The 22,554-nt window shown below is 45.3% G+C and overlaps 1 protein-coding gene across 1 annotated transcript in view; it reads left to right on the forward strand.

The window, feature by feature from the left end:
- The first annotated feature begins 348 nt into the window (after positions 1-348).
- The window catches only part of LOC126362121 (splicing factor 3B subunit 6), a 33,684-nt gene continuing 11,478 nt past the window's right edge, over positions 349-22,554 (forward strand). Inside the window, exon 1 of the mRNA XM_050007853.1 lies at positions 349-555. Within this exon, the coding sequence (XP_049863810.1) occupies positions 520-555 (36 nt within the window). The 5' untranslated portion in view covers positions 349-519. The remainder of the gene's footprint in view (positions 556-22,554) is intronic.

The raw sequence follows: 22,554 nt of genomic DNA on the forward strand, positions 1-22,554 counted from the left end.
ACTCCAATATCTCTATGCAGATGTGATTTGAATCCACAGATTTGAGCAAATTCCGCTCAAACCTTAAATTTCAGCGTCCATATGTGCAGACGTCTATATGCGCAGATGTGTTGTGCACAGACAATGGCGCAGACAGACCGTTGTATTCGGACGGGCACTAAAAAATTGATGTCTGTGGAAACCCTACGATTTACTATAGAAACACTCTGTTTCGATGATTGAAAGAAAGAATAAAAATCTTCGGAAAAATAAATCGTCATGTCGATGTACTTCGTCGTGTTCATATTTATAGGATAAATGTTTATTTTTACTCCACGCTTGTAATTACGGGAAGTTAGGAACAACGAGAATTTCTGTGGGAAAATCTGTATAGCCATTAACTTTGATTTCGCTATTGTCAAAGACCTTAGTTTGTTGTTATCGTTGCCAGGAATTGGGGAAGTTGTTGTATGTTGTTGTTGCAGTGATTTGCGTGATTGTATCTGACAGATCATTTTAAGAACATATTGAGTTTAAAAAATGGCGACGTTAGCATTGATGCAGCGGAGGGCAAATGTGAGTAGCAAGTTCCGTGAGAAACTTGTATCAATTAATGTTTTTCCATGTGTGTTTCAGTTTGAGTGTGCTGTTTTCGTGCGTAAAGTGAGTGTTTCATTAAGATATTTTGTTAATATATTAGCGATTATTATGTTATACGTGACCGCATATTATTGTGTTCGTCGTTTTCAGCCTTGTGAGAACATTGTTGCTTAGCTCACTTGTGACTTCGCTCGCCTCATATTGGATAATAATGATGAAGTCTTTTTCTCATTGACTTTTAATAAAGTATCACTTGCAAATGATCTTGGAAATTACTTTCACCGTTTAATGTTTTTTCGAGCTGATGGCACCTCCATGGAACTGGTCAGCATAATGAAGACCTAGCTGAGTAAATAACGAAGTTGCACCACTCAGTGGGGTTGGAAGCAGAGATCATTTTTAGATGGTTTATTTTTCTTCTGCCGACAAGTGCTAATCATCACTGATAAGATGGTAGACGCTTTTAATGCAGAAGGTAGTAACACACAAAGAATGAACGATGCCTATTCCAGGGCTGTGCTGTTACTTTGTTACAGAAATGTCAAACTTTGAAGATAGCTTGTACATTTATTTAGAAAATCTGTTTACATGACTAACAAAGTTATTATTCCAGGTGCCATTTGTTTTAGACCTTGAACAATTAGAGACTGACTCGATGGTCATCCTTATTTCTATTTCTTTTTCACCCTGTCACTGTGAATTTGCACATCATGTTTCATCTCAGAATCAAAGCACTGCCATATGCATATACGTCCATTTACATAGTTGACAAAGTGACTATCAGAATATATCAGATGCTAAACTTGTCGCAAATGACTAGGTCGTACTGCACTGTGAACTCACAGTATTGTTTACTTTCGCCACACGCCCAGCATGAAACACAGAAATGGGCTAAAGTAACGAATTGGACCAACCCCCTTCCCTTGAATTTTGAATGAGGTGATAAGACTGGTCTGTAGCACAGCCCGAGATTTCGGTTAGGCTGGAAAGTGACAGTTTGGTTGTGAGTTTGCAAAGCCAACAAATGCGAAAGCAGAAAATGTGTTTGTGGTAACAAATTGACCAGTGCTGAAGTGTAATATTTATAGCTGCACCATACTGAAAAATGTAAGGTAGTATTGTATGTAACATTTCACACATAAATGTGGGGAAGCAATTAACATCAAGCATGTTGTGGGGATTGGTCCTTAAACTTTGGACTGCTTTTTAGTGCTGTGTGGTGCACATGTACATTTTTTAACAGCTACATGTGATTTTAATTGGCCTCTGATATCATAATTTTGTTGCATTATTGTTACTAGCCGTAAGTTATCACTGCCAGATAAATATAGGGATCTTCCAGAGTTCTTCATACATTAAGGTCTTCAACATTTTGCAACAAATTTGTCTTGCTGTTTGCCCCCTGCATGTCAGTCTGTTTTCCATTTGGTTGTCCTCTAGATTTTTTCCTAATCAAAAAGATTCCAACACAGAAGCTCCTTATTCCTTATCCCATCCTGTAATGTTGCTGTATTGGCAGCTCACTTCCAGTTCAGTTTGTTTAAACAGTCTCTATCTAATAATCAATTTCTGTATTGTCTCCTATCATTTTCTGTGTGGTTTTTGTTCCTTCCTGTTATGCTCAACCTGCTTACATTATTTCCATTGCTCAGTGGGCAGCCCTCAATTTTTGAGATGTTTGAGCACATAATGCCCATATTTAGCTTTAGTTTATGAGTTGATATTGTCAGTATACACTGGTTGTAGACTTTCTTACATTCAAAATTTACCTGTGCTTTTGAATACTATGCAGAATTTCCCAAATAAACTTCAAACCATTTTTATTCACATGTTTATTTCTTTTAAGTGTGTGTGTGTGTGCGCGCGCGCTCGCTTTCAACTACCTTAAGTGTAGTATACAGATTTGTCAACTATTTTGATAACTACATGATTAACTGTTGCTATTCTGCTATTGGCATACAGTTTGTTTATTATTTTTGTCATCCTGTAGTTGATATTAAGGCCTGATGTCATATTTGCTTTCTTCAGTTCTTCCATCCTTTGCTGAATGTCTTCTGGATCTGAAAAAAAAAGGTCATCTGCAAATTGAAGATGGTTCGTGTAAGATCCATGTATGTGAATTCCTACCTCATCCCATTTCTCTTTCAAAGCTGCAGAAAATAGTTGTGGTGAAATGGAGTTCCCTTGTGTAACTCCTTTCTTAGGTTGGCTGGTTGGTTTGGGGGATTGGACTTAACAGCGAGGGTCATCGATTAGGAGGAAAAGGGAGGGAACCATCATGGCATTTACCTGAAGCGATATAGGGAAATCATGAAAAAGATAAATCAGGATGGCCAGACGCAGGGTCGAACCATTTCTTCCTGAATGCAAATCCAGTGTGCGTACCACCTTGTTCAGTCTCCTTTCTTAATTCTGACACTTTCATCCACTACATATAATCAGATGAAAGCTTTAGCTTTGTTGCATAACATTCTGTTGCTTGGTTCTTTTCATATATGCTAGTATACATCTTTTTGAATTTGTCCCTGTGCATGCTCTTTGCAATTGCAGTGAGGTGGCATTTGGTTTAAGACATAAGGGCATTGCCTGAACAATTCCTTGGTAGAAGCTGTAAAATTATGAGATATATTTGCTTATTAGTTCTCAGCACTGTTAGTTCCTTCCTTGGGGAGGAGAAAGGGATAGGTTGTGGAAGGTTAAAGAGTAAGAGCAGGATACTCACACCCTAGGATGAGGGACCCACTTGTTCTGAGAATGAGGGGCAATGAAGCTCTTTATTAGGACAGGATAGTGTCAGTTACTTTTATATATGTGTAACAGCGGCACTAAATTTTTTGCCTCTTGAAGGTATGTATTGATAAACAATTTTATATAGAAAATAAAACTGATAACCATTTGATTTATGAAATATTGGAAGTGCTATACCAGCGTGAAACTTGAAACAAAAAGGACTATCCTGCCTTTAATTAAAAATCCTGTGTGGAATCACTGGCAGTTAAAAGGTGGGTGCTGTCGTGATTGGTGAGGCAAAATATGAGAAAATTCTGACAACAGACTTCCTTTACTGCAATAATATGTCTTGTGGAACAAATTTAGCCAGTACATAAAGCAGTGCACAATATTCAGAACACATATTTTCTCTCAGAATGACAAGCAGAGATAGTTGTCATTGTGTTTTATCAGTGGAAAAGACAAAAAAAGAAAAATGAAGTTTCATTTGCAGCAGAGTGAAAACGTCATTCTGGAACACCCCCAGGCTATAGCAACAGGAGTGCTAGTTCTGCAAGTTTCGCAGAAAAGCTTCTGTGAAATTTGGAAGGTAGGAGACGAGGTACTGGCGGAAGTAAGGCTGTGAGGGCGGGTTGTGAGTTGTGCTTGGGTAGCTCAGTTGGTAGAGCATTTGCCCATGAAAGGCATAGTTCCTGAGTTCGAGTCTCAGTGCAGCACACGGTTGTGATCTTGCAGGAAGTTTCATAATAGAACCAAGCAGTTTAAAGACTGTTGCAAAGTTTATAATGAGTCAGGTGGTTTTATACAGTTCAACATACCTCTATTTAAATTTGCCCCAATTTTGAAGTGGTTACCCCAGACAAATTACTAAAATTTTTAAAATATCAAATCATTTCATTCTTAAAAGGGTCAATCCATGAAAGGAAATGATGTGAAAAATTCAGGTTGTCTGGGGTAACCACTTCAAAATTGGGGCAAATTTAAATAGAGGTATGTTGAACTGTATAAAACCACCTGACTCATTATAAACTTTGCAACAGTCTTTAAACTGCTTGGTTTCTATTATGAAACTTCCTGCAAGATCTAAACTTTAAAATCACCCTATCTCAAAATCTATTGACATGCAGCCCTAAAATTTGTACCATTTTATTACAATTTCCTACAAGCTTTAGATGTATGTGCTAATTTGTAGTATTCATAACAAGCTGAATTTTTCCAGAATAAATTATTTCTAATTTTGAAAATTTCAAAAATGGAATTAATTTTTTGTTTAAAAATGTGCATTAGAGTATTTGTTAATGTGTGTGCCAAATTTAATGATGGTGTTCCAATGGGAACTTATTAAAATATATTTTGTTTTACTGGTAAGCGCAGCACCTGGTGCATAGTCTGTAGGGAATTGGACTTGCTACTAAGATGTGGTAAGTCAAAAACCTCTTAAGGCTGCAAATCATTATCTTTTGTTTACTGACAGTCAGTTTAATACAGTATTAGAATTATTCACTTACATTTAATTTCACATTTGGCTTTCCCACATTAACTGTGAAAAAATTTTAACATACATAATAATAATACATGCCCAAAAGACATTTCACTAATTGACTTACTTATACCTTAATTTTACGAATACATTAATATCATTATTATTGATTAAATGATTATGTAGCTGTTATTATTTAACTGTGTGGTAATTGAGTGCCTTGAGAAGAGAATTTTTTTTACTCATCTTTGACAAGAAAGATGTGACCCATTAGCAGTCTTATTTGACTCTCAGATTATGTATTACATTTTTCTTTCAAATGACATAACCTTATTCTCCCAAGCAGCAGTGTCAGATTATTGATGTAACAATACCTCCTCCTCCTCCCCCGCCCTACCCCCACTGCCCCCTCCCCCGGGGGCTCGCTGTTCTTTGGCAGGTTTGTGCTTGGCTACCAGAGGCCCCCAGCCTTTGCAGCATCTTTTCCCTTCCTTGCTACATGTTTGTCCTATTGCTATTCTTTTTCCTTTCCCTTGGGCGATATGTGTGGGGTGTTTTTGAAATTAGTTCTGCATTTTCAGTAGCCAGTATCAGAAAAGTCTCTCCCTCTTTCTCATTCCTTTCTTCTTTCTTTGTTCCCATTCTCCTGTCCTTCCTCTGCTTCGGCATTTGAGGTTCCTCTTTTTCGTCTTCTCCTCTGTGTGCTTCTGAAGGCCGACCCATGCATCTGAAATGGAACAGGTATCTGAGTAACGCATAACTCCCAGCCCCGAGTCGACAGTTAGGGCTCGCATCTACTCCCTGGTACAGGCTAGACCCAGGGAGGGGTGATTGCCTGAGCTACTACCTTCCCAAATTGTTGATTGGTTCCTCCATCAGGTGTTTGGAAGTATGACCTGGGTTGTGTGCAACACCTGCTTGGGGGGGGGGGGGGGGGGGGTGTCCCAGTTGGAAGTTGGAAGGAGTGTGCCATTGGAGGTAATGGCAATCGGGGTATTTTCTCGCAGTGAACCAATCACCAGCAGAATCAATATCTACTAAAAATAAGCAGAATGAGGCTAACGATTCAGACCCTCCCACAGGGTGTATACGACTCGGAACAACCGGGAAATCCGTGAAAAGCCCGGGAAGTTTTTCATCCGGGAGAAACCCGTTAATTTTTCGAAATCCCGGGAATTTTTCATTGTTTTAGCTTTCAGTTAAATTTTTGTAATTTTGACTTTTAAGAATCGATTCTCTAGCAAAGAATGCCACTCTATCCTGCTACTGGACAATGATACTGTAGCAATATAATATAAATGAGAGGAAAAAAATAAAACTTTAGTGGCAAAGGAAATGCGCAGTTTACAACAACAAAACAGCATGCACGCACAAGCGTCTGCAAATAGCAAAAATATGTCAAAGATTGTAGGGCGAAGACTATGTCATTCTTCGTAACAATAAACCACTTGCTATGAGCATGACGTCACAACTGTTCACATTAGGTTTGTTTGACCAATTATCAGTTGCCACTACCTTCTCTCGCTTCCTGCTACTTGGAGTTTGGCTGTTAGCTGTATTGGCAGTAGCAGCAAGCAGCCAAATGCAAATGAGAAAAATTTTTCTCACTCGCCCTAGCTGCCAGATTCGCGCATGCGCAGAGTTGTCTGAGTTGTAGTGGGAAGGGGGTTAGTCTCCAAGTGACCTACAGCTCCCACGTTAAATGAAAATAAAATGGATTTCTGTGGCCGGGAGCTATCAAGTGAATTAAAATACATTCACATACCTATAGAGGGCAAAAATATAGTATTAGTTTCAGTTTTCTGATTTTATTTTATTTCCAAGTTAGTAGCAGTCAAGCATTAATCGCCTTGCAGGTTAATGAAGTTATTTTTGCAAGTTTGCTAAAGAATTTTGGCTTTATTAATCTTTCCACTGAGGCAATCATTTCATTTGAAACGATGTGTTTCATTCTATAGTATTGGCTAATTCCAACTGTTAGCTGAATTTCAAATGGAATTTCAAGTGCACATTATAATCTTTTGCCATGTATAGCATTCTGCCATAATAAAGAACCAAAAATGAGTTCGTAGAATATGAAAGCTTAGCTTTTCTTGTGCATATACGGTACTGTGTTCATTAATGTAAACTGTTAACTTTTCCTCTTGTGTGTTCGCGCCATGTAACCAGTGATCTTGCTATTGGCTTACTATAACAGCCTTCCCGTGTCGCCGAGCGGTTCTAGGCTCTGCAGTGTGGAACTGCGCGACCGCTATGGTCACAGGTTCGAATCCTGCCTCGGGCATGGATGTATTTGAGGTCCTTAGGTTAGTTAGGTTTAAGTAGTTCTAAGTTGAGTGGACTGATGACCTCAGATGTTATGTTCCATAGTGCTCAGAGCCATTTGAACCATTTGACTATAACACATGTCCTATGCTCTGAATATCTACTGTCATCGGCTGGTGAGATCTCGTGGCTTGAGATATGACTGGCTTACTAAAGGACATCGCAACCTCAGTTTCAATGCTCCGGAAACTAACATGCTGTGTTTGGTGCAATTCGAATTTATACTTTCTCTATATGAAAAAATGCAGCGTATATGTTGCTGCAAATCAAAGGTCTTTCCAAAACTTCTCTCTCTCTCTCTCTCTCTCTCTCTCTCTCTCTCTCTCTCTCTCTCTCTCTCTCTCCCCCCCCCCCCCCCCCCCAGAAAGTTTTACGCGACTGTATAAAACGTTAACCATTCAAAGGATTGATAAGTTTTACAGTTGCGAGGGAAAATCTACAGAAAACCTACTGTCTCTTAGCACAGGAAAAGTGTATTTTCGCCCAGGAAAAAGCATATTTTTTAAACTAGATATCCGGGAGAAATCCGGGAATTTTTTTTCCTTGTCCCCGCATACATCCTGCTCCCAGCTGAACATGGTTGCTTGTGGTTTCACATACAAAGCAGTCAGTCCTTTGCTACAGTAAATCCATTTATTATTTAGAAAGGTGGTGATGCAGTTGCTGGCCCTTTGAAATCCTGCTGTTGTTAACACGATGGTACTTTGCTATTGGAGACTACTTCTGATTCTCTAACAGAACTGCTAGCAGCTTCACGCCTCCAAGGCTATCCTGTTTATGTTGAGGCCCATCAAATGCTGAATTTTTCCTGTGGTGTTATTTGCACTAGGATACTTGATGGTCTGAGCGAGGCAGAAATCCAAACTTACCTCTCTGATCAGGTTGCCATTGCAGTCCATCAGGTGATGAGAAAGGTAGATGCATCCTTAATACACACACACACTCTTTTTGTCACTTTTGATAGAACGGTGCTTCCATTAGAGATCAAAGCAGGCCATGAAGTTATAACTGTCCGACCATACACTCCGAACTGCTACCAGTGTCATCGTCGTTACAGCCGCAATAAGTATCCTGTCAATCCCCTCCTCCCGCACACCATTATCCCATGTTATCTTGATGAATGAGCCATCCAAGAGATATGGGTGAAGGAAAAAGTGCCTTACCCAGTTGTTCACAATTTGCGGCTAGTTGGAAACCCTGTGGTTTACAGTACTGTGCTTGCTACGTCCCACTCCACAAATGACATGGCCATGCAGACATGCGAACTCAAATACGGCACTGTGGTTATAAAATCACCCAGTGTCATGGTAGCATCCCCATCTCCTTTTATAACTTTGCAACAAGTCACCAAACTTTCGACTCAAGGTGCAAAGTCATCTGCTACACGACTGGCAGGCTGGAAAGGAGAAAAGGTGTACTCCCACAAAGACTTCTTACATCCCTACAGCCAACAAACATCTGAGTCTTCCTCTGCCAAATTGAAAGGCTCCAAGAAATCAAGAAAAGGCGAGTGGTCTTCTCCTTTGCCGACTTGGAGATTCTCTCCAATGGTGACACCATCTGATAACTTTGCCCGGCTGACCACCATGTCGCCAGTGCCCACCACTAGCCGTTTTTCTGCCCTGGACTCCATAGATCGACAGAAGGAGAATTCCGACGCCTCAGTAGATTGCATGGAGCAGGATCCTCCAGCCTCTGTACCCTGCAGTAATGAGTTTTTGAAGGCTGGCACTCAGCAGCCGCTGAGGTGGCACGCCTTCGTTTTTTCACTGCTCCCCTTTCCTCAACATGACTCTCCTCCAATGGAATGTTCATGGCCTTCAATCCAACAAAGATGACTTACAGCCACTCTTGGAATAGCAGCATCCACTTGTTCTCAGGCTCCAGGAAACAAAATTGCATCCTCAAGACTGTTTTGAGCTCTCGCATTTCCTCCTGATCTGCTTTGACCTTCTGCCCACTCCCCCTCCCCCAAGAACAGCATTCCATCTCATGGGGGAGTTGTGCTGCTTATCCAGGATGATGATCATAGTCATCTCATCTCCCTAACTACCAAGCTTCAAGCTCTTGCAGCTGCATTTTCCTTCCTCACCTGACATTTTCCCTTTGTACTGTTTACATCCCTCCATAATTCGGTGTCACCAGGGCAGACTTCCTCCAGCTTATTGGGCAGCTCCCTCACCCCTTTTTTGCTATTCAGTGGCTAATGCACACCATCCCCGTTGTGGTTCTCCCAGAACCTGTCCACGAGGTGCCCTCTTGGCTGACCTCAATTGATTTAACCTCATCTGCCTTAACCCGGGAGCACTCACTTTCCTTTCAGACTCCAAGCACACCTATTCCCTTTGGACCTCTCCTTCTGCACTGCCCAGCTTGCCAATCATCTCGAGTGGTTCATTCTCTTAAGTACTCGAGTAACCATTTCCTGTGTGCTATCCATTTGCTGACTACTATCCACCTTCATGCACACCCAAATGACAGCTCTCTACAGCTGACTGGAGGCTTCACTCCTCCCTGGTGACCTTTGATGAACAACATTTCCTCAGTTGTGATGACCAGGCAAAATATTGTACAAACGTTATCCTTACTGCCGCAGAACGTTCCGCTCCTCACACTTTCTTTTCACTGTGCTGTGTTCTGGTCCCTTGGTGGCCTGAGGCGTGCCGTGATGCAATTTGCACACGGTGATGTGTTCTCCATGATTTTATCCGTCATCCTACTGTGGCAACCTGCATTCATTCTTAGGGTTATCAGATTGCTAACTGCATTTCCTTCACTAGTTCTTTAAACAGTTTCACTCCCTCGTACGTCAAGTGGGCTAACCTGTGTCAGCTCTCTGGGACCAAGATCCATTCCCCAGTTTATGGCTTGACAGTAGCAGATGATGTCATGGTGGACTCTCTTGCTGTCTCCATCACCTTGGGCCACTGTTTTGCAGAGATTTTGAGCTCCACCCAATATTATCCCGCCTTTCTCCATCATAAACAAGTGGAGGAGGCTCGAGCGATACCCTTATCTTCTCAGAATTGTGAGTGTTACAATGTCACCTTTACTCTGAGGGAGCTAGATTATGCTCTCACTTCATCACAATTCTCTGCCTCATGGCTGGATGATGTTCACATTCATATGTTGCAGAACCTGTTTCTTGTGGACAAACATTTTCTCCTTTGTACGCACAATTGCATCTGGGCAGAAAGCACGTTTCCCAGACGCTCGCATAAAGCCACTTTCATACCCATACCTAGGCCTGGTAAGTACAAACACCTTGGTAGAGCACTTGCCCGCGAAAGGCAAAGGTCCCGAGTTCGAGTCTCGGTCCGGCACACAGTTTTAATCTGCCAGGAAGTTTCATATCAGCGCACACTCCGATGCAGAGTGAAAATCCCATTCTGGAAACCTTCCTTTTAGTCACCACCCCATTTCTCTCACTAGCTGTGTTTGCATGGTGATGGAATGTATGATTCATGCCCGGCTGGTGTGGTGGCTTGAGTCTTACAATTTACTAACTCACTTTGTCACCCCCCTGCGGGTTCGGGGGTAAGAATAAGCCCGCAGTATTCCTGCCTGTCGTAAGAGGCGACTAAAAGGAATCTCCCAAGTTTCGGCCTTATGTGATGGTCCTCACTTGGGTTTGACCTGCCATTTTCAAAATTTCCGTTGTTAGTGCGTGCCATTTGGGGAAGGACGCCTTACGTGGTGTTTTTCTATTGGTCCATCGTGCACCTCCATCTTGCATGCTATCTATTGTCGTGTGGAGGGATTTACACCCCATGTCTTCTGGGTTGCCTCCTCATCTTGTGCGCAATCCCCTTCTTAGCGCCCAAGACAACTGTGGACCCTTTCAACACCTAAAATCCAGCACGGTAGCCAGTCCGTTGTGGTGGGGTCGTCATGTACCCTCTTGGTGGTAGCCCCCTGACCACGCAGGGATCGCACTACAGATGCCAGAGCTGTTTCCTCCCTATGCATGCCAAGGAGTATGTGCCCATCTTGTCTGGGGCACAGGGACTCCGGGCAATGGGATATCGGCCAGGTACCCGTTGCTTTGGCTGGGTGGCACCCTTGGGGAGAGCCCTCATTCGGAGTAGGTGGCATCTGGGCGGATGTGGCGCAATGAAGCGCAATAAATCTCACCAAGCTGGTGGTCGCACAGCCACCAGCGTCTCTAAGCGAGGCAGAATTGAATTCGATGCTGCACAATATGATCCTCAGTCGTTCCCCTCGTTGGCTGCGCCATGGGAGGGACGCAGATCTAGTGCCAAGCAGGAGCCTTATGTACCACAATACCTTGTCTGCAGCAGGACTGATGGTGACTCCTTTCTTTCGACAAAGCCTATGTTTTTTGTGGAACACCTGGAGGATAAGTTTGGGGAAGTGGCGGGGTTGTCTAAAATGAGGAATGGGTCCATCCTCCTCAAGACGTCCTCCCCAGCCCAGTCACAGGCGTTGCTCTTGTGTGATAAGCTGGGAGACGTCCCTGTTACCGTCACTCCCCACAGTAGCTTAAATATGGTCCAGGGGATTATTTACCATCGCGACCTCTTGTTACAGTCCAATGACGAGCTGAGAGCTGACTTGGAACGACGTGGTGTGCATTTTGTCCATCGTGTTTACAGAGTACCCAAGACCAACAGGGTGGCCACCGGTGCCTTTATCTTGGCCTTCGAGGGTGCTGTATTGCCTGAGAAGGTCAAGGTAATGTTTTACCATTGTGACGTCAAGCCATACGTCCCTCCCCCGATGCGGTGCTTCCAGTGCTGGAAGTTTGGGCATATGTCCTCCCGTTGCCCATCCAGCACCACATGTCGAGATTGCGGATGCCCCTCTCATCCTGATTCTCCATGTGCGCCTCCGCCTGTCTGTGTCAACTGTGGGGAACATCACTCTCCATGCTCGCCGGACTGCCCCGTTCTTCATAAGGAGCGGAAGATTATGGAATTTAAGACCCTAGACCGGCTTACTTATCGCGAGGCAAAACTGAAATTTGAAAGGTTGCATCCTGTCCCTCTTCAAACTTCTTATGCTGCAGCCACGTTATCGTCGCCCTCGCGGGCGGCAGTTGTCGCCTCCTCTGTGCCGCCTTCAGTAGGCCCTCAGGGCCGTACATCTCTGTCTGCCCCCCTCGTGTCTGGGGGCAAGCGTTCCTCTGTTGCCCCCTTAGCAGTTGGGGGCAAACCCCCTTCTGTCACTCCCCCCGCACATGCTTCGGGAGTGACATCTGTTCCAAAACCAGGGGGCTCGATCCCTCCCCCTCCTCCTCTGCCGGCGTCGTCTCTGCCGGCTCCTCTCTCGCAGAAGGGGTCCCTCGGGGCCCTCCCTTCTTCCGTTTCTTCTGCTACCCCGCCGGATGTCAGCCAGTGGCTGAAGGTTCCTCCACCTGCTGGTCGTAGGGCTTCTGCGTCGTCGTCAGCCTCTGACGCTCCTTCAGAGAAACTCTCCCAGCCCTCTAAGCCAAAGGACAGACGCGAGAAGAAAGAACGGAACGTGTCCAAGAAGAAGGACGCTCCGGCAGTTTCAGTACCGCCTGCTGTCAATAGTTCTGGCTCTGGGGATGCGGTGGAGATCCTCGCCTCTGCCACGGATCTCGCCCTCACGGAACCCTCGGGGACCTCTCCTATGGACACAGCTGACTCTCGCCCAATGGCGGCCGTTGACTCTGCGGCATCGTCTGCCTCTTAGTCGCCTTCACGCCCTCCCAGTCCCTTCCTGCTTCCATTCTCCAGTGGAATTGCGGCGGTTATTTCCGCCACCTGCCTGAGCTCCGGATGCTTCTAAGTGTTTCCCCTGTTCTCTGCATTGCTCTTCAGGAAACTTGGTTTCCAGCAATGCGGACCCCTGGCCTTCGCGGTTATCGGGGATACTATAAGAACTGCGCTGACTGTCAATGAGCTTCAGGTGGAGTTTGCCTCTTTGTTCACCACTCTGTCTGTAGCTCGCCAGTACCCCTTCTGACGCCTTTAGAGGCAGTCACTGTCAGGATTGAGCTCTCGCCGGCTATTACTGTTTGCTCTGTTTACGTTCCTCCATATGGGCAGCTCCCCCGACATGTCTTGGCTGCGCTGCTGGCTCAACTCCCGCCGCCATTGCTGCTTCTGGGCGATTTCAATGCCCACAACCCTCTATGGGGTGGGACTGTCTCCGATGACCGTGGTCACGCTGTGGAGCATGTGTTGGCTCAGCTTGACCTTTGCCTCTTGAACACCGGTGCTCCCACGCATTTCAGTGTGGCCCATGGCTCGTTCTCGGCCATCGATCTCTCTCTTTGCAGCCCCAGACTTGTCCCATCCCTTCACTGGAGAGTGCATCCTGACCTGTGTGGTAGTGACCATTTTCCCATCTATTTGTCACTGCCCCAGTGTCATTCTTCTGGGCGCCTGCCCTGCTGGGCTCTCAACAGGGCTGACTGGCCGGCTTTTACTTCCGCTGCCACCATTGCTTCTCCCCCACAGCGTGACATTGACGAGGTGGTCCGTGTCTTGACCTCGTCAATTATTTCTGCGGCCGAGATTGCCATCCCCCGCTCTTCTGGACTCCCTCGGAGGAAGGCTGTCCCCTGGTGGTCGCCGGAGATTGCTGAGGCTATTCGCGACCGTAGGCGGGCTCTCCAGCGTCATAAGCGGCACCCGTCTCTGGAGACCCTCATCGCCTTTAAGAAGCTCCGTGCCTTGGCCCGTCGTCTTATTGCACGGCGTAAGCAGGAGTGCTGGGAGAGGTACATTTCATCCTTGGGCTCCCGTGTCTCCGCGTCGCTCGTGTGGTCCCGCATCCGGCGGATTTATGGATACCAGACCCCTATGGGTGTCCCTGGAATCTCCCTGGACGGCGCTGTCTGCACGGACGCTGCCACCATTGCTGACCACCTTGCCACGCACTTTGCTAGGAGCTCTGCGACTGCAACTTACCCTCCTGCCTTTCGCTCTCTAAAGGAGCGCGCCGAGCGGACGCCGTTATCATTCCACACACGTCGTTCTGAAAAATACAATGCTCCTTTCAGCGAGAGGGAATTCCTCGCTGCCCTCGCCGATTGCCCTGATACAGCGCCAGGACCGGACTGCATCCACATGCAGATGCTGAAGCATCTCTCCGGGGACTGCCAGAGACACATCCTCACCATCTTTAACCGCATTTGGAGCGAGGGCGTGTTCCCGTCGCAATGGCGAGAGGGTGTTATCGTCCCCATCTTGAAGCCCGGTGCGGACCCTCTGGTGGTGGACAGCTATCGTCCCATTACCCTCACCAACGTTTTGTGCAAAATGCTCGAACGTATGGTGGGGCAGCGTTTGTGTTGGGTCCTTGAGTCGCGCGGTCTCCTCGCTCCATCCCAGGGTGGCTTCCATCAGGGCCGGTCTGCTGTGGACAATTTGGTGCGGCTGGAATCTGCTATCCGTACGGCCTTTTCCCGCCGTCAGCATCTCGTTGTATTTTTTGATCTGCGGAAGGCATATGACACAACATGGAGGCATCACATCCTTTCTACGTTGCGCGAGTGGGGTCTTCGTGGTCAGCTCCCAGCTTTTCTTCAAAACTTTTTATTGCGCTGCTCTTTCCGGGTGCAAGTCGGTGCCGCCTCTAGTTCATCTTATATACAGGAAAATGGGGTCCCGCAGGGCTCGGTGTTGAGCGTTTCCTTATTTCTAGTGGCCATTAATGGTCTGGCTGCAGCCGTGGGGTCGTTGGTGTCTCCTTCTTTGTATGCCGACGACTTCTGCATCTCATTCAGCTCAACGACTACAGGAGTCGCCGAACGCAGGCTGCAAGCAGCCATTCGCAAGGCGGCATCATGGGCTCTGACTCATGGATTTCAGTTCTCTGCGGCCAAGACTCGAGTTATGCACTTCTGCAGGCGTCGGACGGTCCACCCTCATCCGGAACTTTACTTCGACGGTCACCTACTTGAAGTGGTGGACAATAGCCCCTTCTTAGGACTCGTCTTTGATGCCCGGCTCACATGGGTTCCTCATATTACTCAGTTGAAGCAAAAGTGCTGGTGGCACCTCAACGCCCTCCGCTGCCTGAGCCATGCGTCTTGGGGTGCAGATCGCAGCACGCTGTTGCGATTGTACAGAGCCCTTGTGCAGTCCAGGCTTGATTATGGGAGCCTGGCCTATGGGTCTGCATCACCGTCAGTGTTGACGTTGTTGGACCCCATACACCACTGTGGGGTTCCGCTTGCAACTGGCGCTTTCCGTACGAGCCCCGTGGATAGTCTGCTGGTGGAGGCCGGAGTTCCCCCGCTGCGGATTCGCCGCCACCGACTGCTCGCCGACTATGCTGTCCACGTGCATTGCTCACCGGGCCATCCCAATCATCGCCTGCTTTTCCCTGCCAGGGTCCTCCCTCTGCCCAACCGGCGACCTAGGTCTGGGCTTTCCATTGCTGTCCGTGTCCAGTCCCTGCTGTCGGAACTGGGGTCGTTCCCTCTTCTGCCGCACTTCCGGGCCTGTGCACCCATGCCTCCCTGGTGTATGACCCGTCCGTCCGTCCGTCCGCCTGGACTTGGCACGGGAACACAAGGACTCGGTTCCGCATGTGGCCTTCCGTCACCGTTTTCTTGCGCTCGTCGCCTCATTTTCAGGCTGTGAGCCTGTCTACACTGGTGGTTCCCTGGTGGATGGTCGTCCTGCCTACGCTTTTGCTCACGCTGCCCATGTTGAACAGCGCTCCTTGCCGGCTGGCTGCAGTATTTTTACTGCAGAGCTGGTGGCCATATTGCGCTCTCTTGAGCATATGCGTTACTGCTCAGGTATGTCCATCATCATCTGCAGTGACTCCCTGAGCAGCCTCCAGGCTATCGACCGCTGCTATACCTCTTCTCCTCTGGTATCCTTTATTCAGGAGTCTGTTTTTGCCATTACCCGCTCTGGTCGTTTGGTGGTCTTTGTTTGGACGCCAGGTCACGTTGGCATCCCGGGGAATGAACGTGTCGACAGGCTGGCCAAAGGGGCGGTCGACGCCCCCACTTTGGCGATCGGCCTCCCGGCTCATGATTTGCAGCTGGCGTTGCGCTGTAAGGTGCTTCAGATATGGCGTGACGAGTGGCGTAGCCTGACTTCTCCGAATAAACTGCGGGCTGTTAAGGAGACGACCGATGTGTGGCGGTCCTCCCTGTGGGCTTCTCGCAGGGACTCTGTCATCCTGTGTCGGCTCCGCATCGGCCATACCTACCTGACGCACGGACATCTTTTGCGTCAGGAGGATCCCCCCCTGTGTCAGTGTGGGTCCCGGTTGACAGTCGCCCACATTTCGTTGGAGTGTCCCCGCCTGCGCACTCTCGGGCAGACTTTTAATCTCCCGGGCACGTTGCCTTTGGTTTTATGTGACGATGCCTCCATGGCTGACGACGTTTTAAATTTTATCCGTGGTAGTCCTTTTTATGGTTCCATTTAGGGGGGACCTGTCCCTTTCCCTTTCTGTGTATCTTGTCCTCGAGTGTCTCATTGGTTGCAGATTTTAATGTGTGTATTCGGATGGTTGAATCTTTCCCAATTTTTGTTCCAATGGTCAGTCAACCAGTCTCCGGCCCTCTTCTTTTCTTCCGTTTCTTTCTGTCCAGTGTTCGTCTGTACTCTTCTTGTCTCTAGTGTTCGCTGCCACATGGGTGTTCTTTCAGTGACTGGGGGGGAGGGGCGTCTCCTCCCCCCTTGGGGTTTTACTTGTTCCGTAAATTTTGTTTCGCCTGTTTTTGGAATGGGGGACTGATGACCTTAGCTGTTTAGTCCCCCTTAAACATCCCAACAACAACAACAACACTTCGTAAATTTATGTCATGAATGGATTTCTGTGGAACTTTGGCCATATTTTTTTATTTGGAGAAAGCCTATGCTCCTGCTTGAAGACTGATATCCTTCATACACTCTACACTTGGGGCTGCCATTGCCTCATGCCCCGTTCCCTTCAGGAATTATTTAAAAGACTGAGTTTTCAAGGTACGTACAGGTTCCGCCTTGTTGGACACCTTTATCCAGGAAAATGGTGTGTCTCAGGGTGGTTCTGTCCTGTGTGTTGTCCTCTTTGCTATCACCATTACCCCTATAATGGCCTGTCTGCTGCCGGTCATTTCCGGCTCCCTTTTTGTTGACAATTTTTCGATCTGTTGCAGTTCACCACAAACTTGACTTCTTGAGCAGCATCTCCAGCAGTGTCTGTCACCTTTACTCAAAGAGCATTGACAATGGCTTTCATTTTTCCACTGACAGAATTGTTTCTATCACTTTCTGGTGGAGCAATTGGTTTCTTCCACCATCTTTACATCTTGGGTCTGTTGCTCTTCTGTTCAGTGAAACTATGAAATTCCAGGGCTAATGCTCGATAAGAAACGTTCTTGGTCCTCCCACATGTCTTACCTGGCTGCCTGCTGTATACGGTCCCTCAGTGCCCTCCGTGTCCGCAGCGGTACTTGGGAGCGGATCAGACCACCCTCTTCTATTTATATAGGTCCCTTCTCCATTTGAAACTACATCCCTCTTACTCCATCTCAATATTATTCACCATTGTGACATCCATTTGGCCACTGGTGCCTTTTACACTAGTCTGGTTAAGAGTCTGTATGCAGAAGTTTGAACTATTGGTATCATACTGCCATGGCTTTCTCCTCAGCAGATACGCATTCCATTTATTTGCCGTGCCTGTCCACTCATACTATATCTCTTTCTTCAATGTTTCCTCTGGTCCCCAGTATGGGGCACAATTCTGTTTTCTGTTACGTCTTGGAGTTTGCTTTTGGCTCTTACTTTGGCAGCTTAACTTCATGCTACATGCCAGTTTCCCAATGGGTGTGAATCCTTCACCACCTTGGCTTTGTGTTGCAGTCTGTGTTCACTTGATCTTCATTCACTTTGTAAGGACACTACTCCTGTCTTGTATATCACTGTTAAGTTTCACGACCTTCACTTGGAGCTTTTTGATAGTACCTTTGGGTACACTGATAACTCTGACACTGATCATGGTGTCAGGTGTGCCTTCGTCATTGGCACCGATGATTTTCGGTATCTGCTTCCGAAACACTGCTCAGTATTCACAGCAGGCCACGCAGTACATGTGGCGACACAGGCTTTTCATCTGCTCTGACTCTCTCATTGCCTTTTAGAGCCTCTGTGTGCTGTACACCGTCCATCCCTTAGAGCAACGGGTTCAGGAAGGCTGTCAGTTGCTCACTCTTGATGAAGCCACTGTGATGTTTATGTGGGTTTCTGGTCATGTCGGTCTGACGGGAAAAGAGGCTGCTGATGCTGCTGCCAAGGCTGCAGTCCTCTTACCTCGGCCAGCTACTACTTCTATTCCTTCCAATGATCTCTGTGTTGCCATTTGTCTGTAGGCGGTGTTACTTTGGCATCACCACTTGTCCCCCCTTCATGGGAATAAGCTCTGGGGAATCAAGCTTCTCTCAGATGCTTGGATGATCTTCTCTCAGCCCTCCATGAGGAGAGCATTATACGTAGGTTGGTCTTTTTAGCCATCTCCATTTGTTAAGTGGTGATCTCCCACCACTTTGTGCTCATTGTCCATAACCTTTGATGGTTCACCATTTGCTGAGGGAATGCCTTTTTTTTATCCACTTACATTCTCTTTTATGTTTTCTGTACGAGTTATTGGCCGTTTTTTAATGATGCTTGGGCTATTGACCGCCTTTTAATTTTTATCTGTCATAGCAATATAGCAAAGGAAATTTAATCTTTAGTTCAGGACCTCTGTTTCTCTATGGTGTATTTTATGGGCCTTTCTCCAAGTTCCTGTTTTTAGTTGTCTTTCCTTCTGTCAATTGGGCTTAATGTGTAGTCATTTTTTAACTCATTTTTTGTCTTCGTGTTCTGTGGTCCTGACATGGACGCCAATGATCCTAGTTATTTTTGTGCCCTAAAACAGAAGAAAAACAATACATTCATTTCCAATTACAATCTGAGGCTTTTCACAGCTCTTCATCTGATAGTCTACGTATTCTTTTAGTGGCAGTTGCAGTATTGAATTTACAAAGTCTGGAGTTCCTTACTGCATTAAATTTATCCGGTTTTTTACACCTACATTTGTACTTTGCAAACCACCGTAAAGTGCATAGCAAAGGGAATTTCCCATTTTACCAGTTATTATGGTTTCTTACTGTTCTATTCGTGTATAGAACAAGGGAAGATCGATTGATTGAATGCTTCTGTGCATACTGTAGTTATTCTAGTCTTGTCCTCTTGATCCCTGTGTGAGTAGTACATAGAGGGTTCTGCTATATTCCTAGGGTCATCATTTAAAGCTGGTTCTTGAAACTTTGTTAGTAGCCTTTCTCGAGTTAGTTCATGCCCATCTTCAAGAATCTGTCAGTTAAGTTTCTTCAGCATCACTGTAACACAGTCCCATGGGTCAGTCGAACCTGTGACTACTCGTGCTGTCCTTCTCTGTGTACGTTAAATATCCCCTGTTAGTCCTACTTGATATGGGCTTCACACACTTGAGCAATATTCTAGAATAGGTTGCATCAGTGATTTATAACCAATGTCCTTTGTAGACTGATTGCATTTTCCCAATATGCTACCAATAAATCGAACTATACCACCTGCATTACCCTCGACTAAGCCTAAATGATCATTCCATTTCATACCCCACAGAGTGTTACACCCAGGTGTTTGCGTAATTTGACCAATTCCAACAGTGTCTCGCTGATATTGTCATAAGATACTGTGGGTTTTTTTTTTTCCTTTGGTGAAGTGTACAGTTTTACATTTTTGAACAATTAAAGCAAGCTTCCAGTTGTTGCACCACTTTGAAATCTTATCAAGATCTGACTGAATATTTATGCAGCTTCTGTCAGAAAGTACTTCATTATAGATAGCTGCATCATATACATGTGCGTCATCTGTATGTTGAATTGGCAACTGTGAAGGTCACAAGATACATTCTTCTGTAATTTCAAAACTGTTGTATGAAGTATAAGTGAAGATACCTGTTAGAAGTAATTATCACAGTACATGTTACACCTTTATAGAAAATGTTATGTTATTGTGATATGGGCCTAGAAGGTTAGAATAGTATGCACTGAAGACAGTCACACAGTGACCGAAATCAATCTTTAAAATACAGGATTTCAATCTTCAAGACTGATGCTGGCATTTAACCAAAATATATCTGCAAAAAAGTTTGTGGTTACTATTAGTATTACCTGCAAGGGTTCATCATGAACAGAAAGGGTCCCAACACACTTCCAAGGGGCACACCTGAAGTTACTTCTACATCTGTCAATGACTCTCCAACCAAGATAACATGCTGTATCCTCTCTACCAAAAAGTCCTCAATCCAGTCACAAGTTTCACTTGATACCCCATATGATCAAACTTCTGACAATAAGCATAAGTGTGGTACTAAGTCAAATGCTTTTTGGAAAACAAGAAATACTGCATCTACCTGCCTATCTTGATCCAAAGATTTCAGTATGTCATGTGAGAAAAGTGGGGTTTCACATGATTGACTTTTTCGAAATCCATGCTGGTTGGCATGGAGAAGGTCATTTTGTTGGAGATACATTATGTTTGAGGTCAGAATATATTCTAAAATTGTACAACAAATTGACTTCAAGGATATTGGACAGTAGTTTTGTGCATACTTCTACCACTGTTCTTGTAGACATATTTGATCTGTGATTTTTCCCAAGAACTGGACACACTTTTTTGTTTGAGGGCTCTTCGATAGAGTGTAGTTACAAGAGGGACTAACTCAGCCATAAATTCTGTATAAAATCTTGTACGGTTTCCATCTGGCTGTGGAGCTTTGTTCAGTTTTAATGATTTCAGCTGTTTTTCAATACCACTGGCTCTACTACTGGTTTTACTCATCTTTGCAGTGGTACAAGGATTCAATTGGGGCAATTTTCATGGGTTTTCCTCTGTAAAGAAACATTTGAAAACTGAGTTAAGCACTTCAGCTTTTGCTTTGCTAAAGTCTCAACACTAACTTTGGTGCCACTAACAGCCTTTACATGAGACCAGAATTTCTGTGGCTTTTGTGAAAGATCATACAACAATATTCTGCTATGGTACTCATTGAAGGCATCAATCTCTTGACAGCCAACGTGCTTTATTCAGCCGCTTTCTATCTGTAACCCTAAGCGTTGTCGTGTACCTTTAATGTATACCATGGGGAGTCCTTCCCATTGTGAACTGTTCTACTGAGTATGTATCTATCCAGTGCACACTCCTGTACATACTCCTCTACATACTCCTGCCCTGTACTGAAAGTTTCAAGTTCCTCATTGAGATATGACGCTACTGAACTTTTATATAGTTCACTGAATATTTATATTTCTGCTAGTTTCAGTTGTCCTTTGTTCTTTGGTAATCATTGCTGCCACAGTCACATTATGGTCGTTGACACCAATTTTGATGTGGACATCCTCAAAGAGATCAGGTGTATTTGTTGCCATTACATCCAATAATTATCTGTTCTGGGTTGTTTTCAGAGAAGGTATTTGGTAATGTTTCACAGGATATCTTATGACTCCCACAACTAGCCAAACTGTAACTTTTTCAATTGGTTGTTTGATGATAAAAGTCTGCACTGATTATGACAGAATGACTGGGGAACTTATGCACATGTGCACTGAGGTTTTATCTAACATTTTGGGTTACATCCAGAGATGAGCCTGGTGGGCAATAGAAGGATCCAGTTAGCATTTTATGCCCACCCCTGATATGAGACTTGAACAAACAGTCTCACATGCAGCTTCAATTTATGTCATAGTGGAATTGAATTTATTGCCTATTGTAATAAATACACCACTTCCATTTCCCATTTGCCCATCCTTCGATATACACTTAAATTTTCCCCAAAAATCTCATTGCTATCAATTTCATTACTCTATTAGCTTTCTGTGTGTAATATTATGTGCACTTCATTGTGAATGCTTCAGCAGTTAACTGTTACAATTTTAATGCTCTCATGCTTGGGAGGCATTTCTTTCGATCTTACACTGATACTTCAGAGCTTCCTACAGCTATGTTACATGAATTGGATGGAGAATCACCTAACTGTAAAATTCCTTGTATGCATCCCACACACATTGTAGCAGCCTCTGATGTGTAGTGCACACCTGACCCATTTAGAGGGACCTATGGCGCAAGTCCAGGAAGTCGCAGCCTAGATTATCACAGAACGTCAAAGTCTATCGTTCCACTCGACTCAGAACCAAGAGGCCAGGGTTAGTTCTGGGGACAATGCTTCAAATTGTGAGCTTTGTTGAAGCTCCATGCACAAGGTGGGTCATCTCAACCTTCTCTGCCAATTGCTGGGATGACCCAAGTGTGACCACAGGGTCTAGATGACAGGCATCATTTGTTCCGGCCTCTGCCACAATTTGCAGTTGTTTGCACCGTATTGTCTCAGTGGCTGCTGAAATTGCCTCTTCATGTTGAATCAGCCCCCCCAGGCACATACACTGAGTGTACCCGGTGTCCTTTCCTGTTCCT

This window comes from Schistocerca gregaria, chromosome 1 (assembly GCF_023897955.1).
Source record: "Schistocerca gregaria isolate iqSchGreg1 chromosome 1, iqSchGreg1.2, whole genome shotgun sequence".
In the NCBI taxonomy this organism is placed as follows: Eukaryota; Metazoa; Arthropoda; class Insecta; order Orthoptera; family Acrididae; genus Schistocerca; species Schistocerca gregaria.